The 21,612-nt window shown below is 27.5% G+C and overlaps 2 protein-coding genes across 2 annotated transcripts; one reads left to right on the forward strand and one right to left on the reverse strand.

Moving 5' to 3' along the window:
- Nucleotides 1–1,251: 1,251 nt before the first annotated feature.
- On the forward strand, nt 1,252–12,807 carry LOC107163283 (protein timeless-like). The gene is made up of 15 exons (XM_015510623.2): nt 1,252–1,385; nt 2,912–3,006; nt 4,790–4,848; nt 4,939–5,087; nt 5,237–5,248; nt 5,357–5,397; nt 5,940–6,086; nt 7,540–7,695; nt 8,512–8,576; nt 9,548–9,781; nt 9,852–9,978; nt 10,050–10,149; nt 11,844–12,039; nt 12,372–12,570; nt 12,662–12,807. Exons 1-15 carry the CDS (start codon nt 1,280–1,282, stop codon nt 12,764–12,766), a joined length of 1,791 nt encoding a protein of 596 aa, XP_015366109.2. The 5' UTR covers nt 1,252–1,279; the 3' UTR covers nt 12,767–12,807.
- A 5,472-nt stretch (nt 12,808–18,279) lies between these two features.
- Nucleotides 18,280–21,600, reverse strand: Rpt5 (26S proteasome regulatory subunit Rpt5). The gene is made up of 5 exons (XM_015510646.2): nt 21,411–21,600; nt 21,000–21,311; nt 20,724–20,924; nt 20,048–20,662; nt 18,280–18,551 (listed from the first exon to the last, which is right to left on the reverse strand). The coding sequence occupies exons 1-5, from the start codon at nt 21,465–21,467 to the stop codon at nt 18,441–18,443; spliced, it is 1,296 nt and encodes a 431-aa protein (XP_015366132.1). The 5' UTR covers nt 21,468–21,600; the 3' UTR covers nt 18,280–18,440.
- Between the last annotated feature and the right edge of the window lie 12 nt (nt 21,601–21,612).

Below are 21,612 nucleotides of genomic sequence, written 5' to 3' on the forward strand. Positions count from 1 at the left end.
TACGCTCAGAATCGTTTTTCATATACAATTATAATATAATATCATTGGATTCAAATTTAATTCCATCCATTACAGTAACCTACTTGCAACCTACTGTACAGGAGAGCGACATCTATGACTTACCCTCTTTTTTAATTTGTAATATTTCACATATCCATATCTTACTTGAAAATTATAATATCAAAATTCTCCGACATGTCCGTGAAGTTAGCTGCCCAACATTGTCCCACCAAATTCATATTTAGTTATTCTTTAGTAATAGTTTTTATTAAGTAGTTGTAACTGTTGTAAGTACAAAATTAGAATTTGTAAGTCAACAACTTTCGAATTATCCCTGAAGGCTGAAAGTTTGCCAGCCAGTTCACTTCAATATTTTGAAATTTTTTCCACCTCCGTATAATAGTCCATTAGTAAGTATTTATAAGCGCAAATTCGAACTTTAAAGTGGTTATATAAATTTGAAAAAAGTTAGGAAATTTTTTACGTTTACATATACTTATTAATGGACCATTATGCGGCGGTCGAAAAAAATTTCAAAATGTTGAAGTGACCCAGCTAGTAAACTTTCAGCCTTCAAAAATAATCCAAAAGTTGTTGATTTACAAATTCTGATTTTGTGCTTATATATACTTACTTATGATATATTTCTCTGAGACTTAAGCACAGATAATATTTAAATCTAAAAATTTTGTAATTTAGGTAGGTCAGTTTACTTTAATATCAAAACTAACAACACACTATTGAAACTAGTGGACATAGGTAAGCACATAAGGCGGAAACATGGGTAGTATCCTGTTAACACTTTTAACAAATAACAAGTGACGATTTCTACGATCTTCCTCCTCCTTCCAATGAAACAACACAAATTTTCTCTGTAAAATGCTATGTTATGAACTTCTATCATAGGTATCTATCATTATATGTGATAACTTTATTAATTTATTATATTATTCTTTTAAGTTGTGCTGTACCTACTTTGAACATATGATAAGCAGTAGCGTACGCAGGATTTTAGTTCGGTTAGGGTTTTACATGAGCCCATAATTTTATTTAAATAATAATAAACAATTAAATTAATATTTGCTTGATAGTTTTATTAAAGTATCAAACATTTCAAATAACTTTTTAAATATTGTTGAGTATAATTAATATTCCCAAAACCTGTTAAAACTATTATGATTTATTCATATTTGTAAGATATACTATTCTGATCTATTATAACGTTATTTTTTTTAGAATTACTATAATTTGCCTTGCCTACTGAAAAAAAATAATTGAAATGGATAATTCATTCAAACATGGCAATGCACTTTCAGCAGAAAGCTTATTTAATCATTTACGAATTTGCATTGCTAATGATTATTCACCTTCTGAAAATTGTTACGGTAAATATAATATTATTAAGTTATAATTATTTTTTTTTTAGTTAGGTAATAAATAATATATAAGAATTTGATTGATAAGACAATTATATCAATAATCAAAATTATTTGTGAATACAAAAAAATGTGTTTTATGTTTGATATGCTTACTTATTATAGAAACATTGAGTAAGTTTTTAGTGATTTTCAGTACCTAGTTGCATCTTGTATATTTATTAAATATTGCAGCAAATTAACAAAAATTATGTTGGATTTTATTAATGCTCTTTTATTAATTAGATGATAATTTCTTAGTGACTTTTATTATTAAGCTGCTCATAGCAATTAATAAGAGAATATTACTAAAATTTAGCATAGTTTTATTCATTATATTGTAATATATTTAACATGTTACGATTTCCAAAGACGTTAGACAATGGAAACTATAAGCGGTATCAATAGTGTAGACAATTATTTTGAAAATTATTGTTTGTTTTTCCAATAATATGGTTTAATGAGTGGTTAAATAGTAAGCACGCCTATTATCAATATTGTAAAAGATTCATAGAAGTGTTCTCTTGTATTCGTGTAATGTTCAACATACCTAACCGTAACTTTATAGTCTATATCGTTACCATAAAATCGGTGGGCAATTTTACTAAAGGATCGGTAATAACTAATAAGAATAGAATTTTTAAGAATATAATATATAAAAAAACCTTATCTTGACATTAGAAGAATTACCTACTATCAATACCTACGTCATGATATTAAAATACCATAAAAATTCTTAAAATTATTTTACGAAATATTACCAAAAATATGTATCAATTTTAAAATAGAGCCAAATTTTTAAAATTGATTTAGAATTTCTGGATTTAAAATAACTACCTACTAAAATAATAGTGTAAAAGAAATTAAACTGAAAAATTAGAAAAAGACCATCTGAATTTATCTATAAAAGCATTATACTATACTATAAAATGTAACTCTGAATTGTTTCCAAGTATATCTTTTTTTTTTGAAATTATTAGCTTTATTACCAGTTTCAACTTCAACACCCAAACATACATTAAATGTAGAAATTTTCTATCATGAAAAAATTAAAAAACTATTTAATAAATTTATCAGGCCAAGAACATCTTACATTCTATAGGTTTAGGCGGTCTAGCTCTTTTAAGTGTACAAAGACAAATTTAAATCAATCGAGGTCGATCGTTTCGTAAATTAAAAAAAGACTGCTAGACTAAATACTATAAAATATTAAATTTATCAGAGAATTAATAACCTTACTTAATATATCACTATATAATACTTTATAATAAATTATTATAAACATTTGATTTAATTTTAACCCAACCCCCTCTAAAAAAAACACAAATAAATAAATAAAATAAAATTTTTTTATATATGGCCTTGCGCACAATGAGATGTTTGTATATTATTTTAAGCCAAAATAAATAATACTTTGAATAACTAGTTTGTATCCCTTTTATGCATATAAAACAACCAGCATAATTGTAATTAGTATTAATGTTTTTTTTTTTCAGTAATACTTTGGCATATAAATAATCAATTAATTGAAACAGGAGAAAGTCCCATCAATTTTAGACTGCTTATTGAATCTTCGAAACTACTAAAAAAAGTGTGTACATTATTATTTATTATTAATGTAGCGATTATAAAATAAATATTTTGAACATCATCAACAAAGTGTTATTTTTTGTATAGAATTGAAGAATTTTAAACAACTGAATACTATTTTAAAGACATAAATAATACAAATATAATTAAATCAATATTATGATCAGAATAAAAAATGAAGATTATAGATATACTTCCAATACATATACCTACTATGTTATGATATTTTCTAATATACTAGGTTATAACTTATAAATATTATTATGATAAAAAAAAAAATATAATATATACCTACCTGCCTCCTATTGTTTTAGATTCTGAGCAGGGTGATGAATGTATTGATTTTAAAATAAATACATTACCTTTTGGGATAGTGAAACTACTTCGATATTCAATTTCAGCATCTTGAAAATGAATTTGGTTAGTACTTGAGATTAGTGGGGGTCAAAATTAAATTCAAAACAAATCTCAACAGTTTCATAAAACATTAGGGAAAAAATAAATAAAGGTAGCACAAGTTACTCAAAATGTTAAGCAAATAAAAATAATTTTTTTGTTTCCGAGCATATAAAAAAAGTTATAGAATGATGTATGTATTTTTGATATTTTAATAATTTTTTATACAGATGTTATTCATTAAGAGGACACCAGATTTTCATGTGTTGTCTCCATCGTACAAGTGCGTATAGCAAAACAAATTTTACACTAATTAGATCAAGATTATCTCCGTTAGTTTAAAATTTAGAGTGAATTGACCTGTTATAAGAATTAAGATTATTATATAGGTCAGAGGTATTCAAACTGTGCGTCGCGGCTCCCAGGGGCGTCGCGAGAGTTTGCAAAGGGAGCCGCGTCAAAGCACCGAAAACCAACATCATACGTAGGTCCTGTATAATTATTATAAATATTATCCTCAATCATTATTGAAATGAAAACGACACACCTTACGATTCGACCATTTGAAGTTTTATTTCTAGTACTAAAGTCACTGTTATTATCACCCATATAACATATCTCCCATAATGTATCCGTGTATTGTTTCAATTTTTTCATAATAATTTGGGAGCCGTAAACATATTGTGAACATCCAAAGGAGCCGCGTGCTGAAAAAGTTTGAATACCTCTGATATAGGACATCTTATGAGCTTTTTATTATATTTTAATTTTAAAACGAGTTATAAGTATTTTTAGATATTCAAACAATTTACAATTTTAAAATATTCATAACTCGCTTTAAAATAAAAATATAATAAAAACCCCATGAAATATCCTAGATAATAATCTTGCCTTTAATTTTTATGATAGGTCAATTTATTCTAAATTTTAAACTAACGGAGATAAACGTGATCTGCTGAGTGTAAAATGTGTTATGCTACGCATTTGTATGACGGAGACGGGTGTGGCGTCCTCTTAACAAACATGTTGGTTGTTTTACTTTAGTTAAATAAACTTTATATCTTACCAATAATTTATAATTTATAAATAAGTCATGTAGATTATTTTTTCAATTCCCACATAACGCACATTATTATAAGGCTAAGTGCAGCATAGCGTTGTTTATTTAAATTATTGAAATAAATAAACACAAGTACCTCGTTAAAATGTTCACCTAGTTTTTCTAAATATTAAATAATAAATACCTATATAATTTATAAAGAATAAAAAATATGTTAAACTATTCATATTTAAAAATTATAGCTGTTAGGTATAGAAGTATAGAATCTACAAATTGTTTTCACTTATGTTTCAATATTGATTTTTATATTTTATGTATTTATATTTAGGATCTAATACCAATGTTCATCGCAGTTAATGACAGCAAAATATTATCCATTTTAATTAAGTATGTAATTTTTATTTTATATACTCGTATATAATTATATATATTATATTATAATTATTTTAAAACATTTCTTTAATTAATTTTTTACAGAGTTTTAACTAATCTAATAGCTCCAATAGAATGTATAATACTGAGTACCAAACAGCATGTCGATGAATTTGACCATTCAAATATAATTCAACTAAAACAGTTATTACTGACAAATAAAGCCTTATGGACAGACTCAAGATCCATTAAACGTATTATACAGATAATAAAAAAATATATTGAAGAAGTAAATATTTATATTCATCATATTAACTATTTTTATATTTTGAATGTAGCAAGGATGTATTGATTTTACAATGAAAGTGTAGTTTAATTTATTTAATTGTTTTATTTGTCATAGAATTTTGGAATGGTAAAACTTTAAAATTATACCTAATACATTTTTTCATGATTTTTTAACTGGAATGAAAAAAATAGGGTAAAGTCACAAATATTTCTTATGATTAAAATTCAAAATTAGACTGCATACAGGATAATAACAGATTTCCTCAAACGATTTTTGTTATTTTGTTATAATAATAATAATAATAATAAAAAAAAACATTATTCGTAAAACCATTGATTGTAAATACTGCAGTATTTGTATTTACACAGCACCTAATTGGTTAAAATAGTATATATAATATATAATAAATGGTTAAAGCTTACAATGTTTCACCATTAAGTTTCTATAAAAAATGATGCACAATGATATTTTACACATAACAATATAATAAAATGTCCTTAATGAATAATATACATATGTCCTACATAGTCGAAAAGACCGTCTTCAATTCAGAATCGTTTTCATCATATTATATCATACGGATATAGGTACAATGATTTTCTTTTAAATTCAAAGGTATCTATCTACTTAATAGGTACCTATAATAACGAGTGTCTGTGTAAGTACATAATATATGTGGCATATTAATCCATAATTCCATATATACCGGCATATAATTCTTTTAACTCACTGAAACATACACTCAAAACTTAGTATTCAACGACTTCTTCGTTTTATTTATTTTTAATATTTATTATTGTGCTGTGTTTTTTTTCAGTTATCCAAAACTCTCGGATGTTTCAATATTTATGCTATATCAATTATAAGTGATTGTTTACTTTTAATAAGAAATATTCTTTCCGTAGATGAGGATCAGTATCAAAAGAAAATATTATTGATTCTTTTTTGTGAACAATTTGGAGAGGTAATATAATTGTTTTTTTATGGATCTATTTTTACAACCCGGCATCATAGGCCATTAGTTACAGTTTTTTTTTAGTATTGTTTATGTAGTAGTTTAAAATGATAATATGTCAGAAGCTTATTTTAATGCTGGTAAAGTACAAAACTATTGTGGAAATCTAGAATTTACGAATTTACTACATACTATTATTATGATAGGACGGTAATACGGTACCTATATAGAAAAATTATTCAAAGAACCAAACGATTTACTCCTCACTGTTGCCAATATTTCATTTTAACCAATTAGATATGTAAATACAAATGTTGTTTTTGGAGAAATAATAATTTATATAAACACTGTTTACATATCATATTATTGTAATATTGAAACAAATATACCTGTATGTAGTATTCTGTATTATTATATTTTTAATGTTTATGAAAATATTAAATAATAATTACCATACGATATGCAGAGAGCTTATCAAATTAAATATTTGTGTTTTAATGTTCGTAATAATTTTATGTTAACTAATTTATATTGGCACCCAAATAGTGAGTAGTAAATAGATACGAACAACATCGGTTGAACCGCTAGGTATCAGTGAGACAATTAGTTTTATTTTAATAAGCATTATAAACATTTAGTAAAAATATATCAAACATTTATTATTTGCATAAAATAAAGATTTTTATTGTGACAAAGTATGACAAATTTATAGATAATAATATAAGAATGGATAGGGGGATAGGCCACCAAAATGGCAAAATGTATAAAATGAGAATGAACGTTTTGATATTTTAAGTTTTCAAGGATTCTTGTCGATTATATAGGTAAAAATAATTTCTAAAAATATCATACATCATATTAATTACGAAATTAATTGTAGTCACCAAAATCGATTATGATGACTTGGATTATTAGTAGAAGAACTGAAAAATTGTGTAAAATAGTGCTGTACGCAGCATAATAAAATAATCATTATAAAAACTTATATTCGGAAATTCGGATACTTTATAGTTTTATATCTAATGAGTCAAATCTGAGTACCTCCATAAGTAATTTAAAAAAAGTACCAATGTAACGAGTGTTTTGGAATTGTTATTTTATTGTAACTGTGCCGATTGAAACAATTTTTCAAAAGCAACTAAAATTCCTATCATCAATTGGTTTTATCATTGAAGCTTGGGTGCTGGGGAAATTTTTCTATGTCACCACCTAGGTTTTTTGTTTGTGGGGCGTAAACTAAAGGTATACAAATTTGGGAGATGGTCATACAGATACTAAATATTTTCAGAAACAAAAATTATGGAAATCGTGTGTTGGAATAGGCACCGAGCGAGTACAATATTACAAGCAATATAAATGATATAAAATCTCGCATTAACTATTTATGATTGTTAAAGTATTTGAAATGTTTTAAAATTTTAGCAATTTTAACTTGTTTTTATATATATATATATATTTATAGACACTTATGGTTTTGATTCACGATTCGTTGCGAAGAAAATGGGCAGCGCCAGTCGTTGAATTATTTGCTCTGGTTTTCCAAAACGATGACGTTGCTTCAGAGATAAATAAGACAATTATCAATTATAGTCTGAACATCACACCATCACATCATCCAGTAATAACTCATAATTTTAGTTTAAAGATATTATCTGCTAAATAATTTAATACCCCTTAATATGCCTCCACAATGATAGCCATAAATCATAATCACATTTTGATAAACCACATATGAACGATTAGCAGCCGTTCTCGTTAAACGAATTAAATTATTGTTTTCAGTTAACCTTACAATGATGTATTTTGTCTTCTATTTGTTTTCATCTTTCGATGCAGTTAATATGCTTCGATTATATTGCAACGATTTGTTATTGAATTCAAATTTAACAAATACATTACAGTACTACAGTCATTTACTAAATTAAGGTACCTATACTGACACCTACTGTACAATAGAGCCATTACTTATTTTATGACTTTATTCCTTTTTACTGTAACATTACTACTATCATTGATTATAAATACTAGTATTTATAATCAATGCTACTATATTAAATTATATCCAAAATTATATAATAAAATAAATGTAATGTGAACGCAATAAATAGTACTCGTAGTATAAAAATAACATCGTCTGATAATGCATTCAAAATAAAGTTTGATAAAGCATACAATTTCAACCCTATCTCAGAATCTCTTTATGTACGACACAACAGTAAAATAGGTACAATTTTGATTCTAGATTTATTTATTATCAGTGCTTATTGTGGTTTTAATATTTTTTATGAAGAGAATATAAATAAGTATGTATTTTTACTTCCATGTTTCATTTAAGGATAATCCTTGTGATTTGTGAATTAGATTTTATGAAAAACAACGGCACATTATTTTAAATGGTCTAAGATATAATATTTATGTATTCTTAAATTAACAGGTGGCTGTAAAAGACGAAGTTGGAAGAAAAATGTTATTCAAAAAATCAATATTTAATTTACAAAGGTAAAAATTGCATTTCGCAAGATTAATTTGATTGATAAAATTTAAAATCTATACACCAAACTGTAGATATACTGGATGAATTATTGACAGGAAAATATTTAAGTATGAAGATTGTAAAAAGGGTTATCCCATAAAAAACTTAAGTTTGATGTTTTTATTTTTAAACGAAATTAAGAGATATTTTAAGAACATAGTTTTAAAAAGTCATATAAAATCACAAAATATTATTTTAAATATAACAACATAATTATAATAATAATAATGAAATTTCAAAAAAACTAATGAGGCGGTGCATGTGTGACAAAAATAATTGAAAGGAAATGTAGATATGTGGCCATTATTTTGAAGATAGTATTTCTATCCAGAATATCGCGTAAGAATAGAAATATAGAACAGTTTTATTTGATTTACATTAAAAGGAATCAACAGAATAGATTGAAGAGATAAATTTAGAAGAATTTCATTAGACAATTTATGGTCTAAGATTAACTTATAATAAAATAAAAAATATATTTAATTGTAGTGAAAACTCAATTATTTCAGTCATTCCACTAAAACAGAAAGAAAGATAAACTTTTCTAATTTACAACCTAGAAGAATGCTACATAAATATGAACTTTCTGTAACACATAATCAGGGGTTAAAGTGGGGGGGGGGCGCAGGAGGACTCAGCCCTCTTACCTCTAACGGCGGTTAAAAAGCGTCCCCTTTAACAAATTAGGATTTTATACATTAGACATTATACATAAAATTATATATGGAACGCTTAAAACTTTTTGGAAAAATAAATCCCCTCTGGAATTTTTTCCCACTTTAACCTCTGCACATAATGCCACTATAGTTGACCTTGACACTATTGCCAAAAATATGGATACAAAATTGACTAAAAATATGTAAATAATATACCATTTAAAGTACCTATATATTTTTATTTTAATACTTATATATCTTTTATTAAATTCATTTTTAAGGTTTAAAACATTACCAACTCACGATGACGAAAGTCTGGATAGAAACATAGTCTTTCTTCAAATCAAAAAATTCGCTATTCATTTTTTACAAAATGGATTCAGTACTATCGTTGATGAAGTTTATAGCATACTATCAAATACACAGCACAACATTGATTTGTCACATTTTTTCTGGGTTTTAATATATCTTTGTAGATTTTGCAAGTTCAACAAAATTGAATTGAAATTAATCAGGTGGATTAATGTATAATTGATAAATATTTTAGAACATTAAAATATAAACTATTAAACTATTATATTATAGAGGGATTATTTCATTAAAACTGATTAAAAAAGTGGCTTCAGAAGGTCATAACATTGCAAATAAACTAACGATGGCAGAACAGCAAAAACCTGATGATATTCATATATATGTCAGACAATTGTATTTAGTACGTATTAGCATACATTTTTATACAATGATTTCTTTTATTTTAAAATTTGTTTTTCGTACATCTAAAAGGTAGTCATGGTATTTAAAGAAGTAGTTGAGACAATCGATTTTTATCGAAAAACAACTGTTACACTATTCAAAAACACAGACCTATTACAAGATCTTAACAGTAAGTTGGAATATATATATATATATATATATATATTACATAATATATAGTTAATATTCTTTTATTTTAGTATCAACTATTTTTAGTACTATACTTACTAGTTTTTGATAGATTTGTTGACGTATTAATGGTCTTAAATATAAATAAATTTACAATAATTTTTATCTAAGCAATTTTATTTTTATTGTAATTAAAAAATAAATAACTATAGAAACTTGGCATTTAAACCAACTATGTAGGTAAATCAGCATTGTCTATAGACATTATAGAAATATTTTGACCCTTATTATTAGGCTGTTTATAAACATTTTAATATTTCTGTTTCTCGTACGTTTTTTATAGCAAATACAAAATATCTAAAATTATTAGCAAATGACTGAAGGATGTGAATCGCTTTCGTAAAAAATTAAAACATAGATAAATTAGGTTAGGTTCATAAGTAATTAAAAATGTATACAAATCTTATTTTATAACCCCCAAACAGAGTTGGCAAAATTTTATCTAGATAATTATTCGAATAATTTTAGATTCTGAGTGGATCGATGAATATATTGATTTTACCATGATGTGTGTTTTTTTTTTTTTTTTTTTTTGTGTCTATCATCAAGTTTTGGGGCAGTAAAAGTGCTTCGATTTTTGATTTCAGAACCTCGTTCGATCAGAAAGTGAATCTAGTTGGTACTTTGGGGGGTCAAAAGTAAAAATATTTTGATATTTTTTAAATAATTGGGATAAACAAACTAAAAATTAAGGGGAAAACGGGAAATTTTAGGCACAATCAGTTTTCGACAAAATCGATTTTGGTTTTTAACGTAACTTTAAAAAAAATGACTATAGTTTCACCGAATGTTTATATAAGTACATATTATATTCTATTATTTTCAATAGAATTCAGTTCTAAAAATTTTAAATTGTTTGTATATCTTAAAATACTCATAACTCGCTTTAAAATTAAAATATAATAAAAAGCCTATGAGAAGCCCTCCATAATAATATTAACTTTAATTTCTATAAGACTTACTCTAAATTTTAAACTAACGGAGCTAAGCGTGATCTACTGAGCATATAATTTGCTATGTTACGCACTTGTAACTTTGTAAGAAGAAGACAACACATGCGGGTCGCGGATGTAGCATCCTCTTGAGTTTTGTGAATGCAGAAAACTGATTTATTTCATGTTGTAGTTTACTTATTGTATAGCTTATTTATAAAAACTAATATTTGCTCAACATAATCAAACATCTAAATTAAAGATCCATTTTACACGATAAACGTCTGGACCCAGAATTCGTAATAATATTTTCTATTAAGTTCTACAAGTCATAATATTTTTATTTATGAAATGTCAATATTTGTGTCACATCATGTATAGTGTTGTACTTGAATATCAGTTATTTCCTCTTAATTACTAACCCTCTTGCAGGTATCTTCTATTCATTGTTTGATCCAACAATGGCAAGTTTAACTTTGGTATTGAATTAACAATAAAGCAATAATAATGTAATATTACCTACTTAGAAATATTATCGGTATTCCTTATAGTGAATGTTAAAATATACAATGTACATTTAACCAATTATTCAAATTTTACCTTAGTTCACTTCTATGTCAATTGTTGATATATTTTATTTGTTAATTGTAATATTATGTTATGCAAATTATTCAATATTTTTAAAATTATTATATGCATATAGATGATAGTTCACCAGCATCTACAACTTGGAAAGAAGATATCATGTCATTATTCTCAATGCTTATCAATTTCTATAATAGCGACTTACAGACATTTGAATACTTGGTAGATTTAATAATTACAAACCATAAGTTAATATTATTGTTGGATAATCTAGATTATTGGACTACAGATGATACTACTGAACATTTTAAAAGGTAACCTTTATAGATTACAAATTATATGAATCCAGAATAATAATAATTACTAATTACTATACGGAGGATCTATTTAACGTAAAACATTCATTATTTCAGGATATACAAACGTTTTTGAAAATATTTCTTTTACTTAGGTGCTATATTATTTATTATTATTTTATTTTTAGTAGAACGATAAAAAAAGCCGTTATTAACGGCTTAAAATTATACATTTTTTTTCTCAAAAATGTTTATAGTTTTTGAAATAGTGATCACTTTTTATTACATTAAATTGATCATCCAGTTTAGATGTACCTAATGAAATTTAAACCTAATATTATCTATGCTAGATTTGCTACAACCGATATAATGTATAAGTATGGAGCTGTTCTACAAAATTACAATAAAAATGGCGAATTAGTCAATGACGCCATATTCACTTTGATTCGTAGTGTATTTAGAGACTGCGAAATTAATTCGGTGATTTTACAACCAATTATTTTGGAAACACTATTGACAATAACTGAACATGAATATTATCCATGTAAAGTAAGAATAAAATATTTTCAATTTATACAGCTCATTGTAAGAATATAAGATACATTTAACATATTGATTTATTATTTTGAATTTTATACAGAAGTGGCGTGATTTGATTGACCGTGTTTTAAATTTAAAAAAGTTCCGCACTATTTGTTCAGCTTATGCAGAGAGTAGAACTGCTAAAAATAGACAGAAGAAATAATAAACATATATGAAAATAAATTGTAGTATATTATAGCAGGTGTGTGGTAATAAATAACAAGTAGTAATAATTTTTTTAATTTAATTTAAATTAGGTATAATGTCCCAGCACATTAAATGCTATTACAAGTTTTCTTATGTTTTAGTTACAAATTATAAATTACAATTACTAAAATAGTAGTACCTATTCACTAAGTATACTAGGTACCTAGTCATAATAATAAGTAAAAAAGTTCAATGAAGCAAATGGGCTGAAAAAAACATATTGTAGCTGCAATATAAGAAAATAATGAATCAGGTGGAACAGTGGTGTGTTTAACTGATACCGATTTAAAAAAGTCAAATTTGCAAATTTGAAAAATTTGCTTATTTATATAATAATGTCTGCTCCTGTTAAAAATTTTCTTTTTCTAATGTTTTTTACATGGTCTCTTTGCTTTGCTGCTTAATTTTATATATGTACCTATCACACTGTATTCCGAGAAGATGATCGACAAGAATAGAAATATTTGGATGTACTAAATGAAAAAAGGCATTTAATTTTGCGTTAAAACTTTCACAGCTGTTAGTGGTCCGATTAAAGGTTGCTACAGTATTGTAAATAGGTATTTTATAATTGCATGTCGTTATATTTTTTAACCGCGTTGATTAAAATCATCTCCACATATATCAATACCTATATTTGTTTAGGTACTTATGCTAACATCTATCCATAAAAAAAGTTACCTTTCACTATCAGCTGATTTAAAATAAACATTATATTTATTTTTATTTTTATTTTTGAACATCATTACATGGAATATTAAATAACAATTTGGACAAAGTTTGGATCATGCAATTCCGTCAGCCCTACTCTCACGGAGACAGTCTCGACGAAATATTTAGGTGGGGCGAGGAGGAAGTTCAAGTGCATGCATATACTCACGAGTATAGGTACCATGTAGTATGTACCGGGTACATTGTACCCTCAGCTTGCTTTGAATTAATAAGCACTAAATACACACAAGTGCACTCACGTTTTAAGTTTAAATTTTATAAGGAAAACGAAGTGCTCGAGGTCATCTAATCCTACTTACATATTATATATTCGAATATGTTCTGACTGACTGAATAAACTGAAAGTGATTATATTATTATATTATTATTTAATAAAAAAATTAACTGACCAATGTACTCGTATATTGTATAGACTAAACTTGAAAGCTGGACTAGCACTATAGGTACCATGTATTAGGGTGCACTAAAAAAGGATTTTCCAAAGTTCGCATTTTAAAAAGATGCTTATACAAGGATTTTGAAATTTACAATGAAAGTCAAAAACTGTTGTTTATAAATGGTTGAAAGTGATTTGTATGTCGACAGTTACGCAAATTGAAAAACTTAAATGATAACAAAGTCCATTTACATAATTTGACTATATTCATACTAGAAAATTATTAAATAAGTTATTCTGTGGGTATACCCATATTTAGTGTTATAGTATCTAGATATTTTTTTTTTTTTTTAATTAATAGCAACAATTTCCACTGCAGAAAGGCTTTTTTCGAAACTCAAGCCAATCAAAAACAATTTAAGGAATTCCACGAAAAAGAATCGTTAATCAAAAATGTCAATTCTAAATAAGTGGTGATCGGAAAAAAAGTCCTCGAAAAATACCTCAGATGAAAAATTCCAAAGCTATACCTAATACTGTTGGATACAGCTATCAAAAATAAAAATAAATAATATACAATTTTAATCATAATTTGATAATTATTATATTATCTTGATCAGACCTTAATTCTGCATAAAATAAAAATAATTACCAATGATTAGTCTGGCGATACTGTTCACCACGAACACAAGCTTTTATATTCGCTCCGTTATCTGTATTTTAATTACGTAAATTGCGTTTTCGTTTTCAACGTATATCTTATTAGTTATTAATTTATTATGATTCATTCCAGTAAAAGTCCACCTCGCGTACGCCTACGTCATCAAAAAGGATATTATCCAGTTCTTCTTCAAATTCTCCTCTTCACGAGGAGAAAAAGACCAAAATGTTCACCTCTCCAAACCGTTTCGCTGTTGTCGCCTCAATCGACACTAACGATGACTCTGTGTTTGATGTGGCGCCACCTTCCCGTGAAGTCACTGTTGTACCTTCATCTCTCCCTTCTGACCAGGCTGAGCCCTTATATTTTATAGCGGCTTAGCTCCACCTTTTAACATCAGGAACATCGATAAATTTTCCGCATTCAATAAGGATGTATTGTTAAAGACCATCGGCCTCAAGGGGTTTACATGTAAGTCCACTCCTTCATACCTCATATCGTCCATCCCAATGGTCCCGAAAATGTCAATGTATTGGCAAATAATTTGATGGAAACTAACGCCAGTTTCCATACTTTTTGACCTCGCTCTCAACGTTGTCCTTTTAGGACGTTATCAGAAACCTCCTCCATCATTCTACTCTCAGCGCTGATATTTCGTCCACAATATTAAAAATAATAACAGTCCTCTCCCAATCTTTTTTGTCGACATCGAACCCAATGTTGATAATAAACATATCTACAACATCACATCATTACTAAACACGAAAGTAGTGATTGAAAAACCGAACAAAACGACACTCGGTCCGCCGCAATGTTATAATTGTTAAGACTATGATCACGCAAACCTACTGCCACCATCCATCGCGGTGCGTCAAATACGGCGAGGCTCATGATTCAGATAGCTGCACCAATGATCACTCCAGCCCAGCTAAATGCGTCCACTGTTCCGAAAATCATACGGCCAGCTTCAAGGGGTGCCAGTTCTACCAAAGCATTCTAAATCGCTACAAAACCAAGTCTTTAAACTCCAAAAAATATTACATATACAAAAAACTTATCCTCCTATTCCCTCCCCATTGACCCCTCTCAATCCATCCCGTCATATGCGGCTGCTACTTCTGGTTCAAAACCGAACATTAATCCGCAAAACTCAAATTTAAAATTAGCTGTTTCAAAATGCCTATCTGATTTAACCTCAATAATTAATTCTTTTCTTTACGCTATATTAATAACCGATTCATTATGAAATTTATTTTAAATATTATTTCTGTTATTATATACACTAATATTCCGTTATGTTTGTTCTTATCTGACATCATTATCTTATTCATCATTTTATCATGATGCTCATTATTATTAATTAGTAATTATTAATTATACATCAACAGATTCGGCGAGGTAGATCGCAGTAGTAGGTATAGGTACTTGTGCTCACTGCTCGTTTTAAATCGAAATGATTTCATATATCTGCGCACGAGAAATAATACGTCCATTTACATACTATCGTTATCTGTATATATAGAAAGCTACATAAACCGCCGAGTATAGCTGGGCAATTGAATTAGTTCCCCAATACAGGTAGTCAATATTTTACCCTTACTAAGTACCTTTGAATTGGCTCCCAAGAATTTACTGTTGATTTGGCTCCCTACCTACCGTTTTTTTCAAAAATGTATTGGTTTCCAAAATGTTAATAATTTAAAGTACGTATAATTCGTAATCCGTACATTTTACATCGTTACACAAAATTGGATTTAAAAATTTAAAATACAGACAATATTTTAGCTAAGTGTGTAAGTGTGTCATCATAAAATGTATACATACAAATTAATAAGTTAAATAAAAATATTATATTAGACAATTTTTGGGGGTATATACTTATTATTATTATAGTTATTTGCCAATATTTTTATGTATTGAAAGTGAAACCTCGAACTTACACCAGTATCATATTTACTAATTTCATTTTCTAAAAATTTTATCTTATCTCTAAATTCTTTCCTGTGTGGTTTTGTTGTATTGGAACTCATCATGTGCCCCCAACCTTCAGCCCGCAGGTTATGCAAATAACGCATGCCTAACCTGCTACCCCGTTCGCACGTCTATGCTAAAATTAACTATTTTGTTTAAATGTAATTCTTACTATATATACTGTAACTAGTGTACCTATCTGTTTTAAACAATTATTTGTAAATCGCTAGTAACCAGTAAAACACATACGGGTAAAGCACACACCCTAAATTAGGGTGTGTTAAATTAGCATTAAATGCTGTGATATGTCAAGGTGGTGAGTGGTCACGGTGCTTTCTTAACACTAAGATATATTTTTATTCTAAACTATCTAATTATGTAGTTGTGTAGAACATGCTTTGTAGTACCTAACTATTAAAATAGATACCTATATGTATGTTTTTTATTATTATTATTATTATTAATAGCATAAGATACACATTATTACACATACACGTTTGTACACAGACAAAACGGTGTACCTACGTGACTTGGTGACTGAGTTTTCCAGCTAGATTCTGAATTAGAACTTTGCCTTCCCAAAAAAAGAGGCATATCCGGTGACCCGTCACACCGGCCGTGGTCACTAAGTCAGTACTCAGTAGTTTGTATGTAGAAAACTGTTATCTAAAAATATAATAAACACAAATACTCTTAGTTTTAATTCATTATTGTTTTTTTTCTTTTTTATAAAACACCTACCTGAAACCCTACCCTGGTAGGTAGCGCACACTTGACTAATCAAAACGATGATATACTGTCCCGTCTCTCTTTTTGATTCTGAGTGGAGGGATGTATTGGTTTGATACGTATATCGTATACCTATATATAATATATTTGTTGTGAGCGCAACAACACATAATTTCGGGAAAAAACTACAAAGTATAAAGTATAACTACCCAGATTTAGAAATTCGGAATCCAATTTATTAAGGTGTGATTTCTAGGAACCTATAAGTCGTAGTGTGATTTAATGTGAACATTGAACAACTAAAAGGCTATTAACATTTATACCATGTAGGTACCGTGTTGCTGAAGATGAATTTAAATGTTGAATCTGAAGTAGCCAAGCAGGTAATATCGATCTAATCCTCAATCAATTGAGGACTAACACATTATTTGTTAATTGTTTATAAATATGGTAATGTAGTGACAATATTGCAGTCTACAATATATAAATTACAACATTAGATCATACATTTATAATCATTAGACGTACAGTGTTTAAGTAATTACTAATTTTAAACATACGCCTTTGATTTTGTCTTTTATAGATTGTAAATAATTTTTTTCACCTTCATTTGGGCTGTAGTGGCCTTAAAATGTACTAGCGACGTACAAGTTTGGAATAACTGCTTTAGTCGATAGTCTTTTTTGTGCTTAGTGCCTACCTATGTATAAAATAAACTAAAGGTGTGGCTACAGCTCTACAAACCCAACTCTTGTGCACTCCTTATGATATTATCATGAGAAGTGGATGAAAGATGGTGAAAATGGTTTTAATTATGGAATAAATAATACTCAATATTATTATAAATATTAAGGTAGGTTATATATTATTAAAAATGATTATATTATTAATGGAGTAGTTGCATTATCATACAAAATCATTATTCAGATTAAATAATAACATTATTATATTATAATACATCAATTTAGATACAAATGTGGACACAGAGAAACAAAATGACTAAAGGAAACATTATTTTGTATTTATTTTATCTTACTGCTTGAAAATATAATTTGAACAGTGGCAAAGAAATATCAAATAATTAAATTATTTATTTATTTTAATAGATGAAAAAAAACCATACAAAGTTAAAGATATAAACGAAAATATTTTGCTAACTTTTTAAGCATAATAGTTTAAGTTAGATTTCTTTTTAGCTTGCACTTCCATTATAGCATCCATAAAATCTTCATGTGTAACAGTTGATGCACCTCTCCTTAAAGCAATCATACCCTGAAAATTAAAATAAATAATTTTATAATTTTATATAGTTAGTTAAATTATGATTTAAAAAAATAAATACTTTATGAAATAAAATAGATAATAAAAATGAATTGTACAAATACAAAATAAATTCAAACCTATTGTAAGAGTGGATAAACAACACACATTAAGTATAGAACTATACAATAACTTCAAAAGTATTTTTTAACAAAATAAGAAAATATTAGAATAACTAATATTATATGTAATAATTTTGGAAAAAAATAGTTTGCATTTATAAATAAATTATAAAATTAAATTTGAAATATTTACACATTTTAAGTTTCTGATCAGAATTATTTTAATGGTTGAACTCAAATTTAACATATCCATTAGAGTGAAGAGTTACACTTAACAGCAGAGAGACTTCCTCAGTTTCATAATAAATATTTAATAAGTTTCTCAAAAATAGCTCGGTTAAATCCAGCCCAGTTTCTTTAATAATAAATAACACATGACCAATTAAATTAAAAATAATAATATTAAAAGAAGTGGGAACATTTCATGATTATCTACTAAACACCAGACTTTTGAATATGATTAAGACAAACTTATACAGAATCCAAATTTTAAATTTTACAGTAGAATACCTATTATTTTAAAAAATGTATAGCAAACAAAACCTATCTTAACATAAGGAATACAATTTAAAGTTAATTATTAAGTTTACTGAATTTAATATGGTTGTAGAAAATAACTATAATAAAATTACCAATTTCATGAATCAACTAGTTGTCCGTGGACTAAAGTGGGGAGGAGCGTTAAAGGTAAAATATATTTTGGTTTTTAATAAATTCAAACTTAAGAAAATATTAAAATTCATAGCTAAATCAATTTTCTTGATACAAGTTCCAAAAGTGTTGCAACTCATCATAGTAATACTATATAGACAAACTTGTCATAGTAAATAATTGCATGCTCAGATATATTGTACTAATTTAATATAACATCATGCATAGTTTGTCATTAATTGAACATTTAGTATATAATATAATATAACAAAATAAAATAAAATTCCATATTGCCGAATTATCATTAATGTTATCATAATATGAATAATGATCAATTTATCATAACTAATTAACAACATCTAGAAATATCAAACTTAATTTATGTAACTTTTATATATAAAAGAATTTTTATTTTAAATTTCACCAAGTTCAGTAGTTTGGGAGGATATAGCAATAATAAATTGCATAGACCGAGGAAGAGACAATTTATATTATGTCTCATAAGAGTAATCTCAGGTGGCGAGCTGCTGTGCACCAAGGGAATTTAATCGATGGAGGTGATCTTCAAAGAACTGGACGGACACTAATAACTGTCTGAGGTCACTCTGAGACAGAGTATAGAAGAGTATCTTTCTCGGTTACATCTAAGTTCTAACAGTTTAATCTACCCGAAAATTTAAAAATAATACAATTTTACTAAGTAATTAATATAACTGGTGTTAATAGTCAACTTACAGCTTCAACACAAACGGCCTTGCATTGGGCCCCATTAAAATCGTCAGTTGATCTTGAAAGTTCTTCAAAGTTAACATCAAACTTGTTCATCTTTCTCGAATGAATCTGCATAATACGTGCACGAGCTTCTTGATTAGGGTGAGGGAACTCAATTTTTCTATCTAATCTACCAGACCTCAACAATGCTGGGTCCAAAATATCTACTCTGTTAGTTGCTGCAATAACTTTTATATCTGCTGTTGAACTGAAACCATCCAATTGATTAAGGAGTTCTAACATAGTTCTTTGTACTTCTCGATCACCAGCTTTTTCAGAATCAAAACGTTTAGTACCAATGGCATCCAGTTCATCAATAAATATTACTGCAGGTGCTTTTTCTTTAGCTAAAGCAAACGCATCTCGTACTAATTTTGCTCCATCACCAATAAACATCTGTACCAACTGTGGACCAGCAAGTTTTAAAAATGTAGATTTTGTTTGAGCAGCACATGCTCGAGCTAAAAGAGTTTTTCCGGTACCAGGTGGACCATACAAAAGAACTCCCTTTGGTGGTTGTATACCAAGATTAAGAAATTTTTCTTTGTGTGTCATAGGTAACACTACAGCTTCAATAAGCTAAAATAATGATTTCAAGATTTAGTATGAAAAACTGATATATTTGTAGATAAGAATTTACCTCTTGAATTTGTTTGTCCAAGCCACCGATATCTACATATTGTTCAGTTGGTCTTTCATCAACCTCCATTGCTTTAACGCGAGCATCATATTCAGCAGGTAAGGTTTCTAATACTAGATACGAATCTTTGTTAACACCGACCAGATCACCTGGTTTTAATTGTTCTGGATCTACCAGACCAATAACAGGTAAAAAATAAGTCTAGAATCAAAATAATATGTTATAACAAGGAATATATTTAAAACTAAATTATTAATATTTAAAACAACTGCTAACTTGTCTTGTTGATGTTTTAATAACTGCACATTTCCCTGTCCTTTGGCTGTCCAAATCAACTACAGCACCGTCCTCTTCGGTATCTTGTGGGTCGACATCTAATAACTCTATGACATTAGATACCAAATAAGGTAATGTCTTATTGACTTTAATCTTTTCTGTGTTTTCTTTAATCTTATCAGCTTGCGATTGCAGTTCATGCGATATACGCATAACATCACTTTTCATGACTTTTATGTCATTGTCTAATAGACGTGTGCGTGACGTTATTTCTTCATTGGACATGAGCAAAATTTCATCTTCTACTCGGTCCTATAATTATTTACAATTGGTTAAACAATAAAAATGTATATGTAGTGTACCTAGTTGTATACATTAATAAAAAAATTAATTTAAAAAAACAGAACTTACACTGTCTTCCCAAACTGATGGATCTTCTAATGTCTTACTGGTTCCTTCTTCAGTCATCTTGTGAATCTGTTAATATGATTGATATTTTATTTGAAAAGATGATGATAAATTCTGTAGGTACCTAATTATTTCGACAATTTCGTTTTGTAGTTTTGTTTAGATGATTGTTCAGATTGTTGATTTTTTGCTGATATCACGATTA

Source organism: Diuraphis noxia, unplaced genomic scaffold, assembly GCF_037042655.1.
Source record: "Diuraphis noxia isolate RWA-SAM2 unplaced genomic scaffold, SU_Dnox_SAM2 contig0003, whole genome shotgun sequence".
Classification (NCBI taxonomy): Eukaryota; Metazoa; Arthropoda; class Insecta; order Hemiptera; family Aphididae; genus Diuraphis; species Diuraphis noxia.